The sequence below is a fragment of the Tyto alba genome, unplaced genomic scaffold (genome assembly GCF_018691265.1).
Source record: "Tyto alba isolate M040663 unplaced genomic scaffold, T.alba_DEE_v4.0 Super-Scaffold_2, whole genome shotgun sequence".
NCBI lineage: Eukaryota > Metazoa > Chordata > Aves > Strigiformes > Tytonidae > Tyto > Tyto alba.
In genome coordinates this window covers 22,718,747-22,737,492 of record NW_024881282.1, presented here as the reverse complement: position 1 = coordinate 22,737,492, position 18,746 = coordinate 22,718,747, and the positions used below count along the sequence as shown (strand labels likewise).

Genomic DNA, 18,746 nt, shown 5'->3' with positions numbered 1-18,746 from the left:
GCTTTGGCAATCTAAACTTAGCATTTCTTAACATCTAACTGTAATTTACTAGTGTTTTTCTAGCAGTGTGTTTATCTGCATGTTTGTGTACTCTTCCAGTTTTAAAAAAAAACAGGCTGAAAAGGTTTCTTCATATTACATCACTGATGCATCTATTTGTGAACTGCATAGATCCACCAGAGATGACTAAGTAACTCATTGACGGAACTGATGTTTTCATCTGCAAAAGCAAAACTGAGAGCTAATGAGATATTTTGCAGAAGACTTCTGATGTTTCATCAATGGCAGAACACTAAATTTTCAGTATCTTTGGTTTGATTCAAGAACCTGGAGAGAAACAGACACATGGATTTGTTCTCACCACCCCCAACTTCGCGTTATGTCAACTTGTTCCTTTGTCCCAATTTCTGTGTATTTCACCTGTGCAATTCCAGTCCCCATTCTGTGAGTGTCCCACCAACACCTCTCGGCTTCGGTTCATTTGCCCAGTTCCTTATTCACTTATATTCAGCTCAGTTTCTCTAAGCCCAGAGCATAAGCCTCTCTTCCCTTACACATCACTCTGCTCTAACATAGATGCAGCTCTCTTTTTCATTAAATACAGATCCACTTCCATGCTGCTTCAGTCTGAAGTAGAAGAAAAGGAAATATGGAAACAAAGCATATCAGCATTCCTGCTCCGAGTTCAAGCAAGGCCTAGGTTAGGCCAGAGCTGTGACTGCAAAAATATACTCAAGCTGGAACATGCTAATGCAGACTACATCTTTGGGGAATTATCTAACATCTAGGAAGTCTCCAGTCGGTCTCTATAAACCAGTTTTGCAAACGTTTAATCAAGCGACAAAATCTGGGCAAATTTACAGAGAGAGCAAAAGGTATATCCTTGACACAATCACCAATCTCTCAGATTTAGAGTCTCTGTTCCAAACTATAAAGCCTCAGTATTATTTAAAGTCACTAAGAGTTTTCCCTCACCTTGTTCTCCAGAGGGCTGAATAACATGGAAAACTGCATTCCAATTGGCTAAATTTTGTCAGTATGGACTTAATTTAAAAGCTGACACGCAATCAAAACAGACAGCATTACCAGCTTTACCTATGCAAACAAGAACTTAAATTACATGATTCAAAGAAAAAAAAAAAAAACCTTAATACAAGAATGCTTTTTAAACCATAGTTTAATGCCTGTAAGCACTTTCTCAACGTTAATGAAATCCTTCAGTGGTAATTTTCCTTAGCCTCCAATGGGTAAGAGGCCCATCAATTTCTTCTCTTTTCTCAAAGAGAAACACAATGCCTTGACTGTAATCTCACAGGCATTAGTAAAGTATTTAAAAATCCTATGAGCATTCATGTTAGATGCATGCCTTGTTGTCTTTCTAGAAGAAAGAGTTGTAATTAAAAATTTGTGTTTAGGAAGACACCAGTGTTGCTGTAGAACACAGTTTAAGGATACAAAACATAATAACTTTGTGCTAAAAGAATAAAATTGTATGATCTCAGCAATACCAGCTTTTGTAACTTCCAGCTTCAATAGTATACTTCAGGATCAGAGGTTAAAATTTTTCTTTTTAAATCATGCATCATTGTGAGTAATAAACATTTCCATAGTTTTGCAATTCTGTTGAACATGAAAATCCAGCCTTCTTAAAAACATGCAGAAAAAAAAAAAAGGGAACACACCTAATTATTTCCTGCCTTTTGCTGAGTTATTTTTCAATCCATAATACAGCCACAATTGAGATCAAAGTAAGCTCATAAGGAGAGTTTCCTTGATATAAGAGAGTTGTTGTCAGGACACAGTGTGAACTGTTTGACTTGTGCTCTCTTTCATTTACCAGAAACTGGTTTGTTAAACCTTTCAGTACAGGGGAAGACCATCATCTTTTCAGCTTTTAAAAAGCGTTAACAGTTTGAGGGAGTTATTACAGTACTTCATGTGTTAATTCAATAGATATTCATTTAGGATTTAAATATGACAGGCTTTTGCTGTAAATTTTGCATAATACTATGTACACAACCAATTCCACCTCATGGGAGTTCCTATGCCAACATCTACAGAACACTATAAATACAAGAAAACATTTCAAAAGATTTAAAAGTGAATTCAACATAACTGAATGCCACCAGCAACTAAGTTTACAAATTCTGAAATTCTTGTCTAGTAATTTACAAGGTTTGAGAGTTCACATTTGGCTTCGGTGACTTCTGATCTTTGAAATATTTCAAAATCTAATTTTTATATATTTAGTGAAAGGCTATTGAAATAAGCAAAGAGCCTAAAAAGAAATCTAGGAACACAGAGTTAATACGTGTGGCAAAGCCCAACACAACAGCTCAGAGAAGTGCCAATAAAAACAAACTAATTTTAAAGTAGTGATATTGTTTCATTTCCATTTGCAAGATTAAAGTGAGTGTATACTGTGTATATCCTACAAGATGACACATTCCAGAAGGCTCCATTTTTCCTGTTCTTGAACAGTTTTCCCTTCTTGGTGTAATGCCAGCCAGAACTAATGAAACACTACACAATTCACCGCTATTACCTGCATCATGGGATACTTTGTTTCAGCGGGACTTCCAAATCCATTAACGCCAATGAAGCTGGTGCTAAAGTAGGAATCTGTGAGACTAGCATCAGCTAACCCACCGCCATCTATTCCAGGAACTAAAAGAAAAAAAAAAAAAAAGAAAAATGTTTCAGAAAAAAAATAGTTTACCATGGGTTTATTTGCTCATATCGCTAATGTATTTTTTTGGGCAGGGGGATAGACTAGGAAAAGATAGGCAATCCTGTATTTCAAACCTATCTTCTCAGAAAAAAACAACTAAAAACATACAACTTTATGAAAGAGGTCCCTAAATGACAGCATATGCAGCATGAAGTTACAGCACAAATGCAGAAAGAGGCAAAAAAAGTGAAAAGCTTTGACAGAGACAATGAGGAGTTTGAACTTTAGAAAAAAGAGTAACAAGTAATGATATCAAAAAGAAAAAAAGTCAACTAAGAAAAACCCTAGAAGGCAAGCTTATTTAAAAAAAACCTATATTCTTGCATACCCATCTTGAAAATATATCTGTCAAGTAGAGTTTTTAACTGGATGTACTGGTTCACACAGAAAACGTACATTTAAAAATATCTCAAGTCCTTTCACACAAAGCACAAACATTTTACAAGCTTCCTTAAGATCATAAGACTATTTTAATTATCTCATACTTCATTAAGTGGCAACAGTTTTATGAAATATGGCCAAAAAAATCTTTTAGACTGAAAGCAAATGTGAAGGATATAAGAAGAAATTAATCCCCCGCCTAGAAGCAAGGGCCTTGACACACAAGTACAGTACCTTAACCACAAATAAATTAACTCAATACTATAAAACTACAGAGAACAACAAAAAGCAGTCATAATTAACACAAAACACTCAAGCAAGTATTACTTTGATAACAAAAAAAAAAGAGTTTACAATGGTATACAAGCTGCAGTTCAAATTAAGCTTCTGCAAAAACACCCGCAGCAAATTATAAAGACACTAATCTGTATGGCCAGGCCACTGCAAGCCAACAGGCATGAGTAATCAGTAGCTCCAAGGTAGGAAGGCACACATCCAACTCAGAAGAACATCCTGTACCAAACTATCCAACTTGAACTTCTGGGAGGACTTGCAGCCAGCCGGTGACACCCGGAAACAACTTCCTGATCCTAATCCTCAAAGGAAATAAAGCACAACTTTGTGGCAAAGCTCAAGGAATGCAGATTGTAACCCCTCAAACTTCATCAGAATGGGAATTTTTAGTCCAAATGAGACTATATAACCTGGCGAGGCACTTCCATGCTGTAGGCACAGAAAATGGTGAAAGAAGTACAGGCGGATGAAATCAGAGGAAGGGCTGGAAGAGGAGAATGACTAGCAGCATCCATGCAACAGACAGATGGAAACACTGCCCAGCTGCACTCCCTGAGAATGGAGCTGTATGAACTAGCTGACTAGGGGTAACACCAACAGCACCTCAAATGAAGGGCTATATGTGAGAGAGATCAAATAAAACTGAATACCTCAGTGGCAATGTACATCAGCTTTGCAAGAGAAAAAGATTCTTAAAAAATATTGCTGCCAAATCTGGAACATTATTTGGATACTCTGCAGGTTTGAGGGAGACACCTAAGGAACTTTAAATATGCTAATTACTAATGAATTGCAAGGTGATTTAAAAAAAAAAAAAAAAAAAGATGTAAAAGTTTGTTAAGAGAATAGGAAACTAAAACTCCCTCCACTACCCATGCCCTAGATCCTCCTTCATAATTTCAAAGAGGCAACCAGATAGAAACTTCAGAAGTCCTCTTACTACAGCCCTAAAACAGACTAAGATTTCTGGATTTGTCTTTTAAACATCTGTCCCTCTTATCTTCATTTGGGAAATTTACATTCAAAAGCCTAGGAAAAGTATTTTATGGTTGAACTATTGTATCAGGGAAAATACTAATGTCTGCAGTAACGCCAATTACTGTCTCACCCTACCTGCTATGGTCAGCCCCTAACTCACACTGTGAGGGTTAGCATTTTAACACAATCGTTTTCTGACATCATGAAAAATGCTAGGATTCATTCATACAAAAATATAAAAAGATAGCAAATTCATGTTTCATTATGAGTAGTTGCAGTCTAGTTTGCCCATAAATTATTCAGGGATCACAATGTGGTTTTTATTTATTTTAAAAATGCATTTCCTAGACCGCTTTCTCTGCCTGCATTTCAGCCATTATCAAAAACTGATGCAGTTTTTATGCTACATTTTGACTGTAAAAGACCAAGAAAAACTGTTTAACTTCCAGTAACAACTGTAATTTCAAGGTACACCGTATAATTTCCGCAATATATCTGCTATTTCATCTTATACTTCTGTCAGAAACTCCAGACTCTATTCAATTTTTAACAAACTAGCAAGCAACTCCCTCAGATTACACCATCAGCTTTACAAATCCTTCAGCCTCTGTTGAAGAACTAAGGAACAGCCGATTCTTTCCACTTCTCTCACTGCTCCTCACTATGCTAGAGTCAACGTGAGAATCCTTAAAACTGGAAAAAGGCAAGTGAAAGCTTTCAGGGTTCGCCACATTCAGCAACAAGGCATACAAAGAGCCCCACCTGCACGAAGAAACCCCAGACTTGACCTCCAATAACTCAGGACACCCCATAGAGCTGCAGTTACCCAAACGAAGCACTGCAGCCGGTGCAGGTAGCCTTGCTAGCACCCAAATAAAGCACCAGGTTCTCCGCTCCTACTCTGGCCGGCATCCTCAGCATCAAGCAGGTCAAGCTGCAAGCAGAGGCAGGTTTTGGGCAGTAACCCCAGAGCTGAGCAAAGCTGAGGACGCCACTGGAAATCCCAAAGTTGATCTCTGATGACACTGCTCAAGCACTGTTGCCTTCCCACCGCTAGCATTTGCTAGGCTAGCCAATCCAACCCACTTCAAGCCGCTCAAAGCTACAATTTAGGCTTTCTTTTGGCACACCAACACCTAACTGAGCACTCCAGATCGCAAAAGCAACTCCAAAATATTTTCTTTTATCTAGCTGTATGAAGATTATCTCTCCACTGAAGTGCAATGGTTTGGCCATGCTGATCAGCCTCCTTGTGGGGTTACCACAAATTGCTGTACTCCAGTGCTGATCTACCATCATACCACTGAATTCTACTGGTGTTCCACCTGCTGCACTAACCATAGTAATTTCAGGGTGGCTTTCAACTATGCGGCTTTCCATTGTTTTCTTTTAAACAGCCTAAAAACACACCTCTAGCTAAGGGACCAAGACCACAAGAAAACATACTCCACAGCAACAATCAAAAGAAAACCATCAGAAGGTAAGCTCACTGGAGCAGAGGGCAGTTTTCTTGGCAGTAGCTCATATTTAGAACTGAATGCTCTAGAAGCGGCAAGTATAACTACTGCCTTCAAGAAAAAACTCCAGACTAGCTTTCTTAAACTAACTTCCCTACAGTAACGAGCAAGAAAATTAAGACTAGCAGATAAAAGATGCAGCTTACATAGGTATAAAGAAAAAAAGCAACTCCTGCATTTCCTACAGAACCAAAAAGAGTGCTCACTACACACTCTATTCCTGTTCAGAGAAGGGACATTCAGCTGTTACAGTGATGAAAGCTCAGCAAACACCTAAACAGCCAAGGCAGTTTTACTGTATTTGGCACCTGGCCTTCTCCATAAGTAGGCGGCTTTTATCCTCCTTCTGCAAAACATTTGGCAAATCATAAATTCTCACTTGCTTCTGGAAGACCACGGTAGTCCAAAGCATGAAAAAAGAAAAGTGATTTATCATAAGCAATCCACAGAAGGTCTTCAGAAGTGAGCACACTTCACCACACGAGCAGTGTGGTATTTAAAAAAAAAAAAAAAATAGTAGTCTAAACTGGAAAGAGACAGAAAATCTTATTCTTTATAATGTTTTTATACTCATGTGTTTCTTAATTTACGCCAGACCCTGCATTCGATTTGTCTGTCCAGATATCTCCTACGTAATGATTGCAAGCATGCACTTCCAAACACCGCACATAGTGCTATTAGAATAATAAATAGAAAACTTCTTCTGAGGCTTATGACTTTTCTCTTTTAAAGCACTGATTATAACTTCAAGCAAGTAAGTTTAAGGCAGCAATTTTAAGAAAGCCTTGAACTGGCTATTTTTGTAAAGGAACATGCCTTTCCATTTTGTAACTGTACTGTCCATGCATTGAAGTTTACATTTTCAATGGACTCTTCCTTGGAGAAAAGCAGTAACTTCCCTCTATAAGCAGAAAGGTTGACTGGGCAGGTCTGAGAAGAGAAGATGGATGTGCAAGAGAACAACTAGGAATCCAGTGGGGAAAAAAATGCTAACACATTGTGTAAGCACCTATGTGAAAACAATAATAAATTTCTAAATTCCAGCAATATTAAAGCCAGAGGTTACATCCTGGCAATTCTGGAAAGAAATTAAACAAAACATATTGAGAAATTCAGAAGACATTTTCTACTTTTCATACGCACATTATCTAATAATTTTTGCTTGGTGAGTAACACTGCAGCTTAATGTGACAACTGCAATTAAAAATAAATATCATCTTATATAATTCTTCACCCACAGAATTTTAGCAGAAAGTAGGCTTCCCATCAGATACAGGCAGGCTCCAAAGAAAAAAAAAAAAAAGCCCAGATAGTTATTTCTGCCTTGCTTAGTACAAAGACTTTTTCAGGAACAAAGGATCATCACAGCTTAAGTGCTTGAGTACTACTGTGATGAACTCAACACACATGCTTCAACAGACTCAGTGAGTTTTGGTTGGTTTTAGTTCAATGCTCATCTGGTCTAATACTGCACTATCTGAATCCTAATACTAACACTATCAGAAAAGATGGGATTTCTTATAGTTTCATTCCAACACTTTATTAACCAGTAAACAAATATCATAATATCCTATACTACTACTTTTATGAACTTAGCACCAGCACTGATCACCTCAAAAACTGTTCTTAATATTAAAAAAGGATCCTTTACAGTAATGTGATATATTGCCCCAAAAATGAATAGACTGAAGTAAGATCACAACAGTTTGGGGTTTTTTTTTACATATTTTTCAAAACAACAGTTTAAAGATTTCTGGTGAGGGATTAAAACATGGATTTAAATAATTAACTTTGCTATTATCACTGCTTAAAAAAACTGCACTACAATTATTTTTATGCAGGGAAAAAGCTTATATAGAGAGGTAATCTTGATTTAAACTCCTAGCACTGCTACAGTGCAAGCACTTTACACCTCAACACAGCTTGGTAAACTGCAGCATAAATTCACTGCATCCATGTGCATACAAGGGAGGAGGTGTTATCTCAGGTAGATATAAACAGTAAAAACAATAGTGCTGTATCTGCAGTGCAATTTTACACAGAGAAAGCTATCCCAATACTGAGACAAGAATAAAACTTTTATACAAAGTCTATCTATGGCAAGTCATTTAAGACTTGTGTCCTTTTAGTCCCCTAGAAGCACCAAGGTGTCAGAGGAGCTTATGCTTGTCCGACTTTGTTTTGCACTGACATGTTTGTATCAGGAAATAACCATGTGCTTGAGGTGCTAGCCTCACTTGTACAGCTCTAACAGTTCACAAGCACTCTACACACTAGGATGTGCACGTCAGTGGTGCTTTCTCTACAGTGCCACTACTGTTGGGACTTGCTAGGGAAAGTGGATTCTCTAGAGTTTTCATGCTTTTCTCATTTAACGCAATGTTTTTCAAATGCAGACTAGGAATCACCCAAATAAAGACCACAGACAAAGAAAGTGAATGACACCCCCAGGCATGAGAGGCAAAAGTAAAAGCACTCCCTGGGTTAGGATGCCCGGGCAGGAGAGTGCTGTTGGAGGGCAGACAGCACAAAGGAACCAGGCTGGCTGAAAGGCAGACAGAAAGCAAAACAGTTTGGGAAATGCTGCCTTATTTACAAACACTCCCACTAGACATTGAGATATTCACGGGCAAGCAAAGGAAAACAGCAATCTTTACCATAATATTAAATGACTGGGCTGTCTTTTTTTTTTTTTTTTAATTTATCTCGCATATCATAGAAGCATCAGATAAGTCCTGAAAAAAAAGGATACGTGCCATTCTCTTACTCTGTAAAAATCTCGGTACAGAGTCTAGAGCAGCAGGACTCCTCATCATGGACCAAGTCCAAAAACACAGTGATAACACAAATTAAAATGTATACTATTTCAAAAGAGTTGTCAGAACTACTCTATTATCAGAAACAGCAATTCAAAGTAATGTAATTACTTAATATCATAGCTTTCAGAGCTAACCCTCTCCAAAAGCTTTCACAATTCCTAATATACTGCATCAAATTATTCAATAAACTGCATCAAATTTTTTTTAAGCATACATTTAAGCTTTCATTTTTAACAGCCTCCCTGTACCTAGAACTTCACTTTTTTATATATAAATAGTTGTATGAAATGTGTGCAGATAACCTGAACAGAACTTTAGGACATTTTTCACAGGAGTGGGGAAGAATGCATAAAAGGAAGGAAAGGTCTTCCTGCCAGTTGCATCAGCGTTAGACCAACTGAAGCTGAGTGAGTCTACCTACAGACTAAAGGAATTGCGTATCACCTAACCAACCTGACAACAACTTGTACAACACATGTCTCTGCTCTCAGTTTTTTTATATCTGCACTTTGCTTCTATTCTCAAATTAAAAAAAAAAAAAAAAGTCAGGAGTAGAAGGTTGTTAAGAAGCAAATTTAAAAATACAAGTTCTAAGCACAAAATATCTCCGAAGATCAAACAAAATAATCACATGATCAGAACTTTAACTCCTGAAAGACTCATGGAATGAACACATACACACACACACAGAGTGATCTACTCCAACTCAACTTCAATACACAGTGATTCACCACACCATTTTTCTGGTGGTGTAATGCATTATATCTTTACTAGAAAGCAACAGATCAGGAAAACATCAGCCACGTCAGCTTACTATCTAAATCCCTCCAGTGACCCCCTTTTCATCAGCTGCCTCATCACCAAAGATTATTTTTTCAGCTTTTGAAGTTCTACAGAAGTGATTCTGCCTGTGTTTATCACCCCACCCTCACTTACCATTTGTCCACTTTTCCCGCAGCAGTCTAAATTTGCTTCTAGGTGGTTCCTTACACATGGAACTCTTTCTGAGCTGGTCCCCAAGGTCACTATTTTCTGGGCATTCAAATCCTTCCTGAAGGCCCACTCCTACTGTGATACCTACAAAAAATCAGTTATCTAAGATCTGCTAGGTAGAAACTAAATGGGGATGCTCTGTATCTTAAAAAAACAATATCAAAACTTCAAATTATTCAGATATAGCATGTAGTTTGCTCACATAACATAACTATCACACATACACACTTCTCTTCGTCTTTGCTTTTGAAGCAGAAAAACAATTAAAACAGTAATATTGCTTTCTCTACATTCTTCAATACCCAACATAGTGTGGGTACTACCAGAAACAAATAATTACCAGCACCCCTCAGGTATGTGTAATTCCTGTGGAATATTTGGACTTTGAATGATTTTGAATTATTTCCCATACAATAAGGAAAACCCACAAAGTATATAAGCAGATACAATCAAAGCCATTTAATAGTGTATTTTTTTTTTAAGTTTCATATGCTAAAACTACCCTTCAATATCCCATATAACTTTGCAGATTGAGAAATTTTTCCTTCCCTTCTTTCTTTTTCTTTAGCTCCCCACCAATAATTTTCCTCCCCATTTCACTTCCATATGAAACATGTCAAAGCAAAAAGAAAATGCATGTCTATAATTTCCCGATTTCTGGAGTTGACATGAGACAAGAAGTGATTAAGCAAAATCAGTAATTCTCATTTTCTCTCATGCATCTCTAACTGGTTGTTGGTTTTACTCTTCAATTCTCAATTGCCTCTAACCATCTCCAAATGTCCCAAATGTCTCTTCAATTATCAGAACTGTCTCCCCATTTCTTAAAAATATTCAGAGCAAAACAAGATGAAAATTGTATCATCTATTAACTCTGTAATAGACATCATGAAAATGAGAAAGGTAAACACCTTTCTTAAAAGAAAACTGAGGTATACAACAACTAATACAGTATCACTTGCAAAAAGTACAAACTGATGTGGAAAAAGAATTCTCAACCATACACCTTTACTATAATACCTATTTTCTGTATACAAGCAAAGAAGAAATAAACCCAGGGGAAAGTGACCAGTATGTGACATACCCCAACTATACTTATATTTAGAAGTTTGAGACAACTGTCTGTTTCTAAATACTTCAAGACCTGTAAACACTGAAATGCTACCAAAACTAAGAAAAATCCATACTTAGAATAATCCTGACCATTGTTTCATTGCATTAAGAAGTGTAATCCAACAGATTACCTTTTCTGTCTTTCGCTGAATAGCTTGTCTTTCCTTTTTTTCTACATTCACCGCTTCATTTTGTTTAAAAAGGAATGGACTGGTAAAGACTTAAACACTTTTTAAAGAGCGGAAAATATACAAACGTGTAGGTCTTTCCACTCCAAGCCTAGTGTGTTTATGGATTTCACAAAACCCAGGCTGTAATGCTCGCTAAGCTAACCACCAAGCAGTTGCATACAGCGTTGCTACAGGGGTGGCCACTCTCCACTACTGCTGTGCCTGGCTGCATAACACGCGGGTGGTGGATTGTGAAAACAGCCATAATGTTTTTATTGTGCTAACCCAACACAACCCAAGCCTCCATGCCCCTTTCCACCTTCTCACAGGCTGGCGACAAAGTCTCTTCACAGATAGGCTTTCTCCAGCAGCTGGGGAGAAACACAGAGCGAGGCTGCTCCGGGAAGCATCACCGGCACCTCGCAGAAACACAGGCCGGCATTTCAACTGCAGATTTCCTAGGAGGACTCTGAGAATGGCTTTCTGGTAAAGAACCAGATGAAAAGGTCTCATGAGGAGAGGGTGAGCTGACCTCCGGTAGCAGCAGCACGGCTGCCGTGGCCAGCTCTGCCGCCGGCAGCTCGGTGGACAGCAGCACCCGCTCACACACACCGACCGATGCCGCTGCCGCCAGGTCCGCACAGCACCTGGAGCTCCTCTGCTCAATGCCTTTGTGGTTTGGTCGTATTTATAGGAATCAAAGACAAAAGAAAGAGTGAGCCCTAGGTATCACGTACTTTATGGCAAAAAGCAAGGGGTAAGTCAACAAGTGTTTAAAGCCATACCTCAGCTCCTATCTGCTAATACTAATATGAGATCTACGTGCAAAAGAATATTACATCTGTTAAACTATTCAAAAGCTAACAAATACAATTGCAGTTGCCTGTGCAACTTTAACTTGTCCAACTTATGTAGGGACATGATACATTTTAGTACCACAACGACATTTTTCTCTAGACCCTGCTTCACACAGGGCCAAGGGACAGTGCCCTAGGAATGAGCCAGCAGCATGCATCAAAGCAGGCTGCCAGCAGGTGTCTTACAGAAGTTGGAAAGTACCCGAGAAAACAGAGCAGCTACAAGAGGAGAAATTTTTCATGCTGTTATGCCCCCTACCCATCCTTCCCTGGACTGTTCCTTACAACCCTACTAAATCCATCCTATCTTGTCCCCATCTCTGCTCCTTCTACAGACTTCTCAGATTCGGTACTGCTGTCACTGCTGCTCACTGGGCTGATCCATGGGACACAGGTCTATTAGAAAAGCACCATGCGCAGGTTCTGGCAACTAACAAATCCAGAGAAAACTTTTTTCTATTTTCTTCTTCCCCCCCTTTTTGTCACAGAGGTCCTACATGAAAAGGATTAAATTGTTTTTTGGTTTTGGGGTTTGGTTTTTTTTTTTGTTTTTTTTTTTTTTTAAAATCAAACTTTGGACAGTTAATACCAACTATGTTTCCTATTTTTGTAGACAGTCAGCTGTCCACCTTACATATGGCAGGTGAACCACACAGAAAGCTGAGCACTCACAGCTTTGAGGGAAGAAAAACAGTGCTTTGAACACACACACTCCAAATGTCAAGTAGTTTGGGGGGGCGAGGTGGGGGGCAGCAGTACCAGCTTCTGAGAGCAGGCAAAGCTCATCAGCATGGTCAGTCTCATTTCCCAATAACATAAAAAGCCACACAGCCAGGCCAAAGCCACATTTAGCCCACTACCTCATCTCTGACACTGGACGGCAGCGGATACATGGACAAAACCATAAGCATGAGGCAAGGATAAAGGAGGATTTTCCAGTAGGCTCTCAGCCATATGTAGAGGAAGATGAGTCTGATTCAGAGATGATTTTTTCACGTTTAATAATCTCAAGCAGAGTTTTCTTCCAAGAATATCAGATTGCTTTTGGAATCCCTATCAGATGTTAATAACCAAAACATCTATGGCACAGAATAGCTTAACCACATGCCATGTGAGAAACTTTTCCTCATTAGCTCTGAGGATGTCACCTGCTCATTCTACCTCATAATCTTATATTGAAATACTTCTGCACTGGAATATTTCTTGTATTTTCATTATTCATCTTCTCCTTATCACCCAGTGTTCCCATCACCTATGTTGTGAAAATAAGTCAGTATTTGGGGAGCCTTTGTGATTACCACAGGAAAACCTGTAAGTAAATTAATAATCCTGTACTCAAAGCAGGATTAGAGTAACACGCATGTGAGAATGAGGCACTGACCCACTTTTAACAATAAATAGGACTACCAGTTAATTAGTCAATGAGCATTATCTGCTCTGTGCACTGACTGAGGCTGGGGGCCAGTGAAGAAGGCAGAAGAAAAGGTGGCATCCACAGCAACGTAACTGAAGACTACCAAATAGTTTTGAATTAGGGAGGACAGTTGGTGAGACTGTACAGGCAGGTGATTATTGGCAATTCCCGATTTCATAGTCTTAGCCTCAGAACTTTATTACTTAATACAACTTTGTGTATTACTTCCTACATCCATAGTAATAAAACTTTCATTCCATCCACTTGAAAATCCTACCGTTAACACTACAGGTCATGAGCAAGGTAAGAATTTTAGATATTACCTTGTCAGTACCCATACAGATCAACTCCAAATTCTAAACAAGCATTTACTTCATTTGTTTCTCAAATGTATACCAAAAATAAGGAAGCTTAGAAACGAGAGACTGGGCCCACTCCCTGGCTCTTCAGCTTTTTCTCTCTCCTTCCCTTCCTTACTCTTTTCTCCTAGTTAGTCTCCGTCCTGTAACACCATCTACCAGACAAAACTTTTGCCTCCTATAACTTCAAGCAAGGTGGTTTTCCCAGTATGTAATCACTGATAACACTGGAGTGGGTTTGTCCATTCTTGGTGCCCTCACTTCTCACGATGAGTGGAACTGCAGATAGCTCTATTTAGGTTTAAACCTCTGACACATTCAATAGAAGCAAGTTTTTAAAATAATATAGCTGGTCAGCAGTATCAACCTCTGAGCACACACAAATTATGAGGGTTTTTTCTTAGATTTAGGACTTGGACAAATTCTGGAACTCTTTCTTACAAGAGCAGGCTTAATATAACAGCTTCTACCCCCAAGCCAAATGATGTACACTCTCCACGAGACTGAATCCCCAAGTTTAATAGATTTTAGTGATTAACTTTTCCATAGGGAAAAAAAAGTGTATTTGTGCCTAACTCTGTCCAAAAGAAAAATGAACAAAGATCGATTTATCACTGCTGAATCTCTCCAAGATATTTCTACCTGTAAAAAAAATTTAAAAAAAAAAAAAAAAAAAAGGCCAGGAAGACTTCAGCTTGAACAACTGAAGTTTAACAAAATGATCAAAATCTGAAAATAGTGTCCTTTAACAAAAAGCATTAAACAAATTTATATTACAGGCTCCTCCTGGAAGGGTAGGCATGACAGTGTTGTGTTAATGTAAGACACTGACAAGCTACCAACTACAGAGGTAATACTCTCAGTGGCACAAGCTCACCACACCTAGTAAAATACCAGTTGCAGGTTCCTGAAACATCTATCAAGCACTGAAAAGCTATATACAGGATGTTCAGCATGGTTGCATCTTAATTTCAGAAAAAATATGCTTGTGACCATTTAGTAGTTGAGTCATTTAATGTAAACAAATGCCAGGTTTATGACAGAAATCAATAATGCAACCAAGCTTAATATACTCATTTAAAGGGGCATGACTTTTCTGAGGGAGCATCTTTGCCTAGCTGCCAAGTGCTGTTTTACCTACAGCTGGAACGGTTATTAAAAATCAGTTGGCTGCAAACACCATCTAACTATTGGATCGCACATTAGGAAGATGCATAACCAACGAGTAACAGCAATGCTGCTCTGCATGGTGCACAGGCAATCCAAACTCTCACCATTTAAAAACAGGCTGCGTATGAAGGCTGAAGAAGCCTTGGGGGGGGAAAAAAAAAAAAAAAAAAAAAAAAACACAAAAACAACTTAAAGGAATTTCTGCTCGCAGTAGCAGCTCATGTGGATATGTATAATTATTTATGAAGTTGTTTTCTATCTTTTTTCCTAACGTAAGATTTCAGCTGGAACATTTAAAACTTCCAAGAGCGGAAACTCAGCCCAGGATGCTCAGGGGAGCCCACCCAAGGGCACCGCTCCGGAGAGCGCTGCCTGCCTGCTACCACCCTCCTTCCCAACCCGATTTCGAGCAGGGAGATCCCACGAACCTGCACCCAGCCTAGTGCTGAAGGGGGCAGCTCCCCGGGTGCCCCCCTCGGGGAAGCCCCTTTCCCACGCACATCCGCCCCATCCTTCCCGTTAGTACCGGCCGGGTACTAACCGACGCCCGGCCGAACCGAGGCGGGGGGTGGGGGTGCAGCCCGAGGACCCCCTCCGCCACCATGGTTGTTGTTATTTGTTTCCGGTAGCACCACAACGTGTCGGGGAGCAGCAGGAACAACGCACCGCCCCACCCTCCCACCCCCCAACACTCACTAACCTCCCCCCCGTTCCCGGCAGCGCCCCCTCCCCTCCCCACCCCCGGGCCGCCCCGCCGCACTCACTCGCCAGCCGCGGGCCATCCAGCCCCCCGCCGCCGCCGCCGCCTCCCGCCCCCAGCTCGGCTTTCTTAGGCCCCACCACCGCCGCCGCCGGGCCCGGGCTGGCCCCGTGCGGCGGGTAGCCAGGCCCGGCGGCGGCGGCGGCGGCGGGCGGGGGGATGCCGAGCGGGAGCCCGCCGAGGGGGGCGGCGGGCCCCGGGCCGGCGGGGGCGGCGCCCGGCTCCTCATGCAGGAACTGGCACTCCTCGCCGTAGAAGCAGGTCTTGTCCTTGGCGTAGTAACGGCAGAACTTCAGCTTCACGACGCCGCCGGCCCCCGCCCCGCCGGCCGCCGGCCCCGCCACGCCAACCCCCGCCGGCGGCGGCGGCGGCGGCCCCACCACTGGCGACGGCGACGAGCAGGGCAGGCCGCTGCTGTTCATGGCAACCGCCCCGCCGCCGCCGCCGGGGTCGGCACCATGGGGAAGGAGGGCGGGAGGGAGGGGGCGGAGAGGGGGAAGGGGCGCGGGAACCGCCGTCACCCCGGGCTCCGGCTCCGGAAGGGGGGGAGGAGGGGGCGACTCCGCTCCTCTTAAAGGGGCCGCGCGGCCCGCGGCGGGGGCGGCGGCGCCTCCTCAGTGGTCCCGGCGCTCGGGGTTGTTTATGCCATTTTCCTCTTCCTGAGCGTTGGCGCGCCTGCGCCGGCGCGGGGCAGGCTGGGTAGCGCCGCCGGGCCGGGCCGGGCCGGGCCGGTGTGAGGGTGGGGGGGGGCGGTCGGGAGCAGGGGCTGAGCGGCAGCCGCGGAGCCCCGGGCGGCCCAGTGCGGTGTCCGGCGGGGCGAGGGGGGCTGGCGCGGAGCGAGCCCGCCGTCCAGCCGGCTAATGGCTGGGCTGGCGCGGGCCGCCGTTAACCGGCCCGTTCGACGGTCTGCAGGCGTTACCGGCCGGTTCGGAGGGGCAAGCGGCAGCCGTAGGGGACCCTCCCCCGCCTCCCGTTCGCGCCGCCGGGGCCGCTCGGCTCCCGGGCTGGCGGTCAGGCTGGTTCTCCTGCTTTTTTTTTTCCCCCCCTCTTCGCGGGGCGGGGCGGTGGGAGTACCGGCGGTCCCGGCGGGATCGCAACCGGTTTCCCTCAAAAAAAAAAAAAAAAAAAAAAAAAAAAAAAAGTCACGTACCTCTTTCCTGCTGAAAAACAGCCCGTGCGCTTTTCCCTGCCCGCCGGCATAACGGGAAGGCAGCCTGAGGGATTCTCCCGCTCCGGCAGTCGAGTCGGCGGGCTGGCTGTTTTTGAGGGGAGGTTTGAAGTGTTTTCCCCTGAGCGTGGTGAATTTTGTTACGTGGTTTTTCAGTGACTCGCCTGCAAAGCTGCTCAAGATTTATTATTTTATTTTTTTAATCTTTTCCTCAAATTGTCGGCGTAGCTTGTGATGCAATCGCTGAAATTATATATATATATAGTGGGAAAACCCTCATAGGTCAAAGCACACTTGAAGTTATTTCAGTAAGAAAAACATTTACTGTAGAATTAAGATGGCTTTTTGTCTATTGTAGGCTTCGCTCGTATTAAAAATGAAAAGCAAATCAGGGCCTGCCTCCAAGATGCTTTGGCGGTTTGTGCAAAAAGAAACTTAAAAAGTAATGAATGGGCTTTTAGATGTCGCACTGAGACAAAGTCTTTCTTCCTCAGATAAGCTCTTTAAAGACTTCAAGAAGTAAGGATGCCTTAAGCTGAAATCTCAAGATGACCATTTTTGCAGTCAGAAGTGTGACTTCTCCAAGCTTATGAACCAACGGATGAAAAAAAGGTGGTTGCTCTGAAAAAAAAAAAAAAAAAAAAAAAAAGAAAGGTTGGACAAAAAACTGGAAAAGGGCAAGGCTAGAGGAGTCTGGGTTCGAGTTCTAACCTGGTATCCCAAGAAAAACAAGATGAGGCTATCATCTGTCTGTCGTTCCCCAACAATTTTCAGCCTCCTGCTTCCTTTCAACTGTATGGTAAAGAGCTCACAGCTTCTGTGTTCTTGGAAGTTCAGAAAAAGTAGGCAGAAGGGCGGAAAGACCCTGTTGGTTTCTCCATTAAAATCTCTGGGCAGGACCTCGGACAAACCGCAGCAGATTCCACAGGGAAGAGGGTTCTCATAAACACCTCAACCATGGGAAATGTTTCAGTCCCAACTTGCTCCTCCTCAGACAACAAAAATCAGTTTGCTTTAGTACGCGGATCAGAGGCAGTCCCAGCTACTTTAGCTGAGGTGCCCACAGCCCTGCGTAGCTGTACATCACTCAGCCCCTGGCATTAGTGTTATGCCTCTGAGGAGTGAAACCAAAAGCTTCCTGAGCCGTTGCAGCTACACACAGGTGCCCACCCACAGGTGACACTTCCCTCAGCTGCTGCAGCGAGGAACGGGAGAGGCTGGGAGTGCGTTATTTTCCTTTATCTCACTCATCCGTGCCCTGGGAAGATGCTGGCCCAGGGCAGAGGTCTCAGGCAGATGGGGCCTTTGGGGTGCATGGGTTCGTAGAGGGGAATGGGAGGTGTGAGATGCTGTGCTGAAGTAACACCGGGTGTGGGTGAAGAAAGAAACCCAATATCACCTGCTGAAGCCCCGTTACCAGCACTCTGTTTACCACCCCTTATTCCAGTGTTAATGTCCCCTGGAAAATTGTCCCTTCCCTTCCAGAAATGTCAAACTGAGTGGACGAGTTATATATGCGTGTGAGGAGTTTGGAAGGGACTGCAGAATTATGTTAATAAAGGGAGAAGAAAAATCTCAGCTTTCAGCTTTCCCAAGCCCTGTGGATCTTTTATCTGGAGCTTTAGTGCTGTGGATTTAATGGTATCAAGTTATCTTACAAGAGGTTTCATGACACACATAGGGAAATGCCTTTTCTGGGTAAACTGGTTGAACATGAAATGAATTCTTCCAAGCAGAGACTTCAATTGTGTAGCCACTCCCATCGCTGAAGTGTATTCTAACCTGTGTTTTCAGCCTGGTGAATCTGCTTTTCCCACAGCTCTTTTGCTGATCCATGCATATGTCTAATATTACATATACACAGTGAGGTTAGGAACAAGGACACAAATGGGCTTGTGTATACACAACCCACATTTTTTCTGTCTGCATGCTATAGCTCAGGTTGAAAACATTCCCACTGGATGCGGGAATTGCTGAGATAGCGGACTGGGCAGTGGCGCGTGATCCTGCCAGCCAGAGTGC

At 42.3% G+C, this 18,746-nt stretch overlaps 1 protein-coding gene across 7 annotated transcripts in view; it reads right to left on the bottom strand.

Annotated features, from left to right (window-relative positions):
• The window catches only part of PAN3 (poly(A) specific ribonuclease subunit PAN3), an 88,090-nt gene extending 71,858 nt beyond the window's left edge, over positions 1 to 16,232 (bottom strand). For 5 of the 7 annotated variants that reach the window (XM_042793163.1, XM_042793160.1, XM_042793158.1 and 2 more), the window contains exons 1-3: positions 15,561 to 16,232; positions 9,657 to 9,797; positions 2,546 to 2,667 (exon numbers count right to left, since the gene is read on the bottom strand). In XM_042793163.1, the coding sequence (XP_042649097.1) occupies positions 2,546 to 2,667; positions 9,657 to 9,797; positions 15,561 to 15,978 (681 nt within the window). In that variant the 5' untranslated portion in view covers positions 15,979 to 16,232. The remainder of the gene's footprint in view (positions 1 to 2,545; positions 2,668 to 9,656; positions 9,798 to 15,560) is intronic. The other 2 variants (XM_042793162.1, XM_042793164.1) reach the window with 1 other exon arrangement.
• Between the last annotated feature and the right edge of the window lie 2,514 nt (positions 16,233 to 18,746).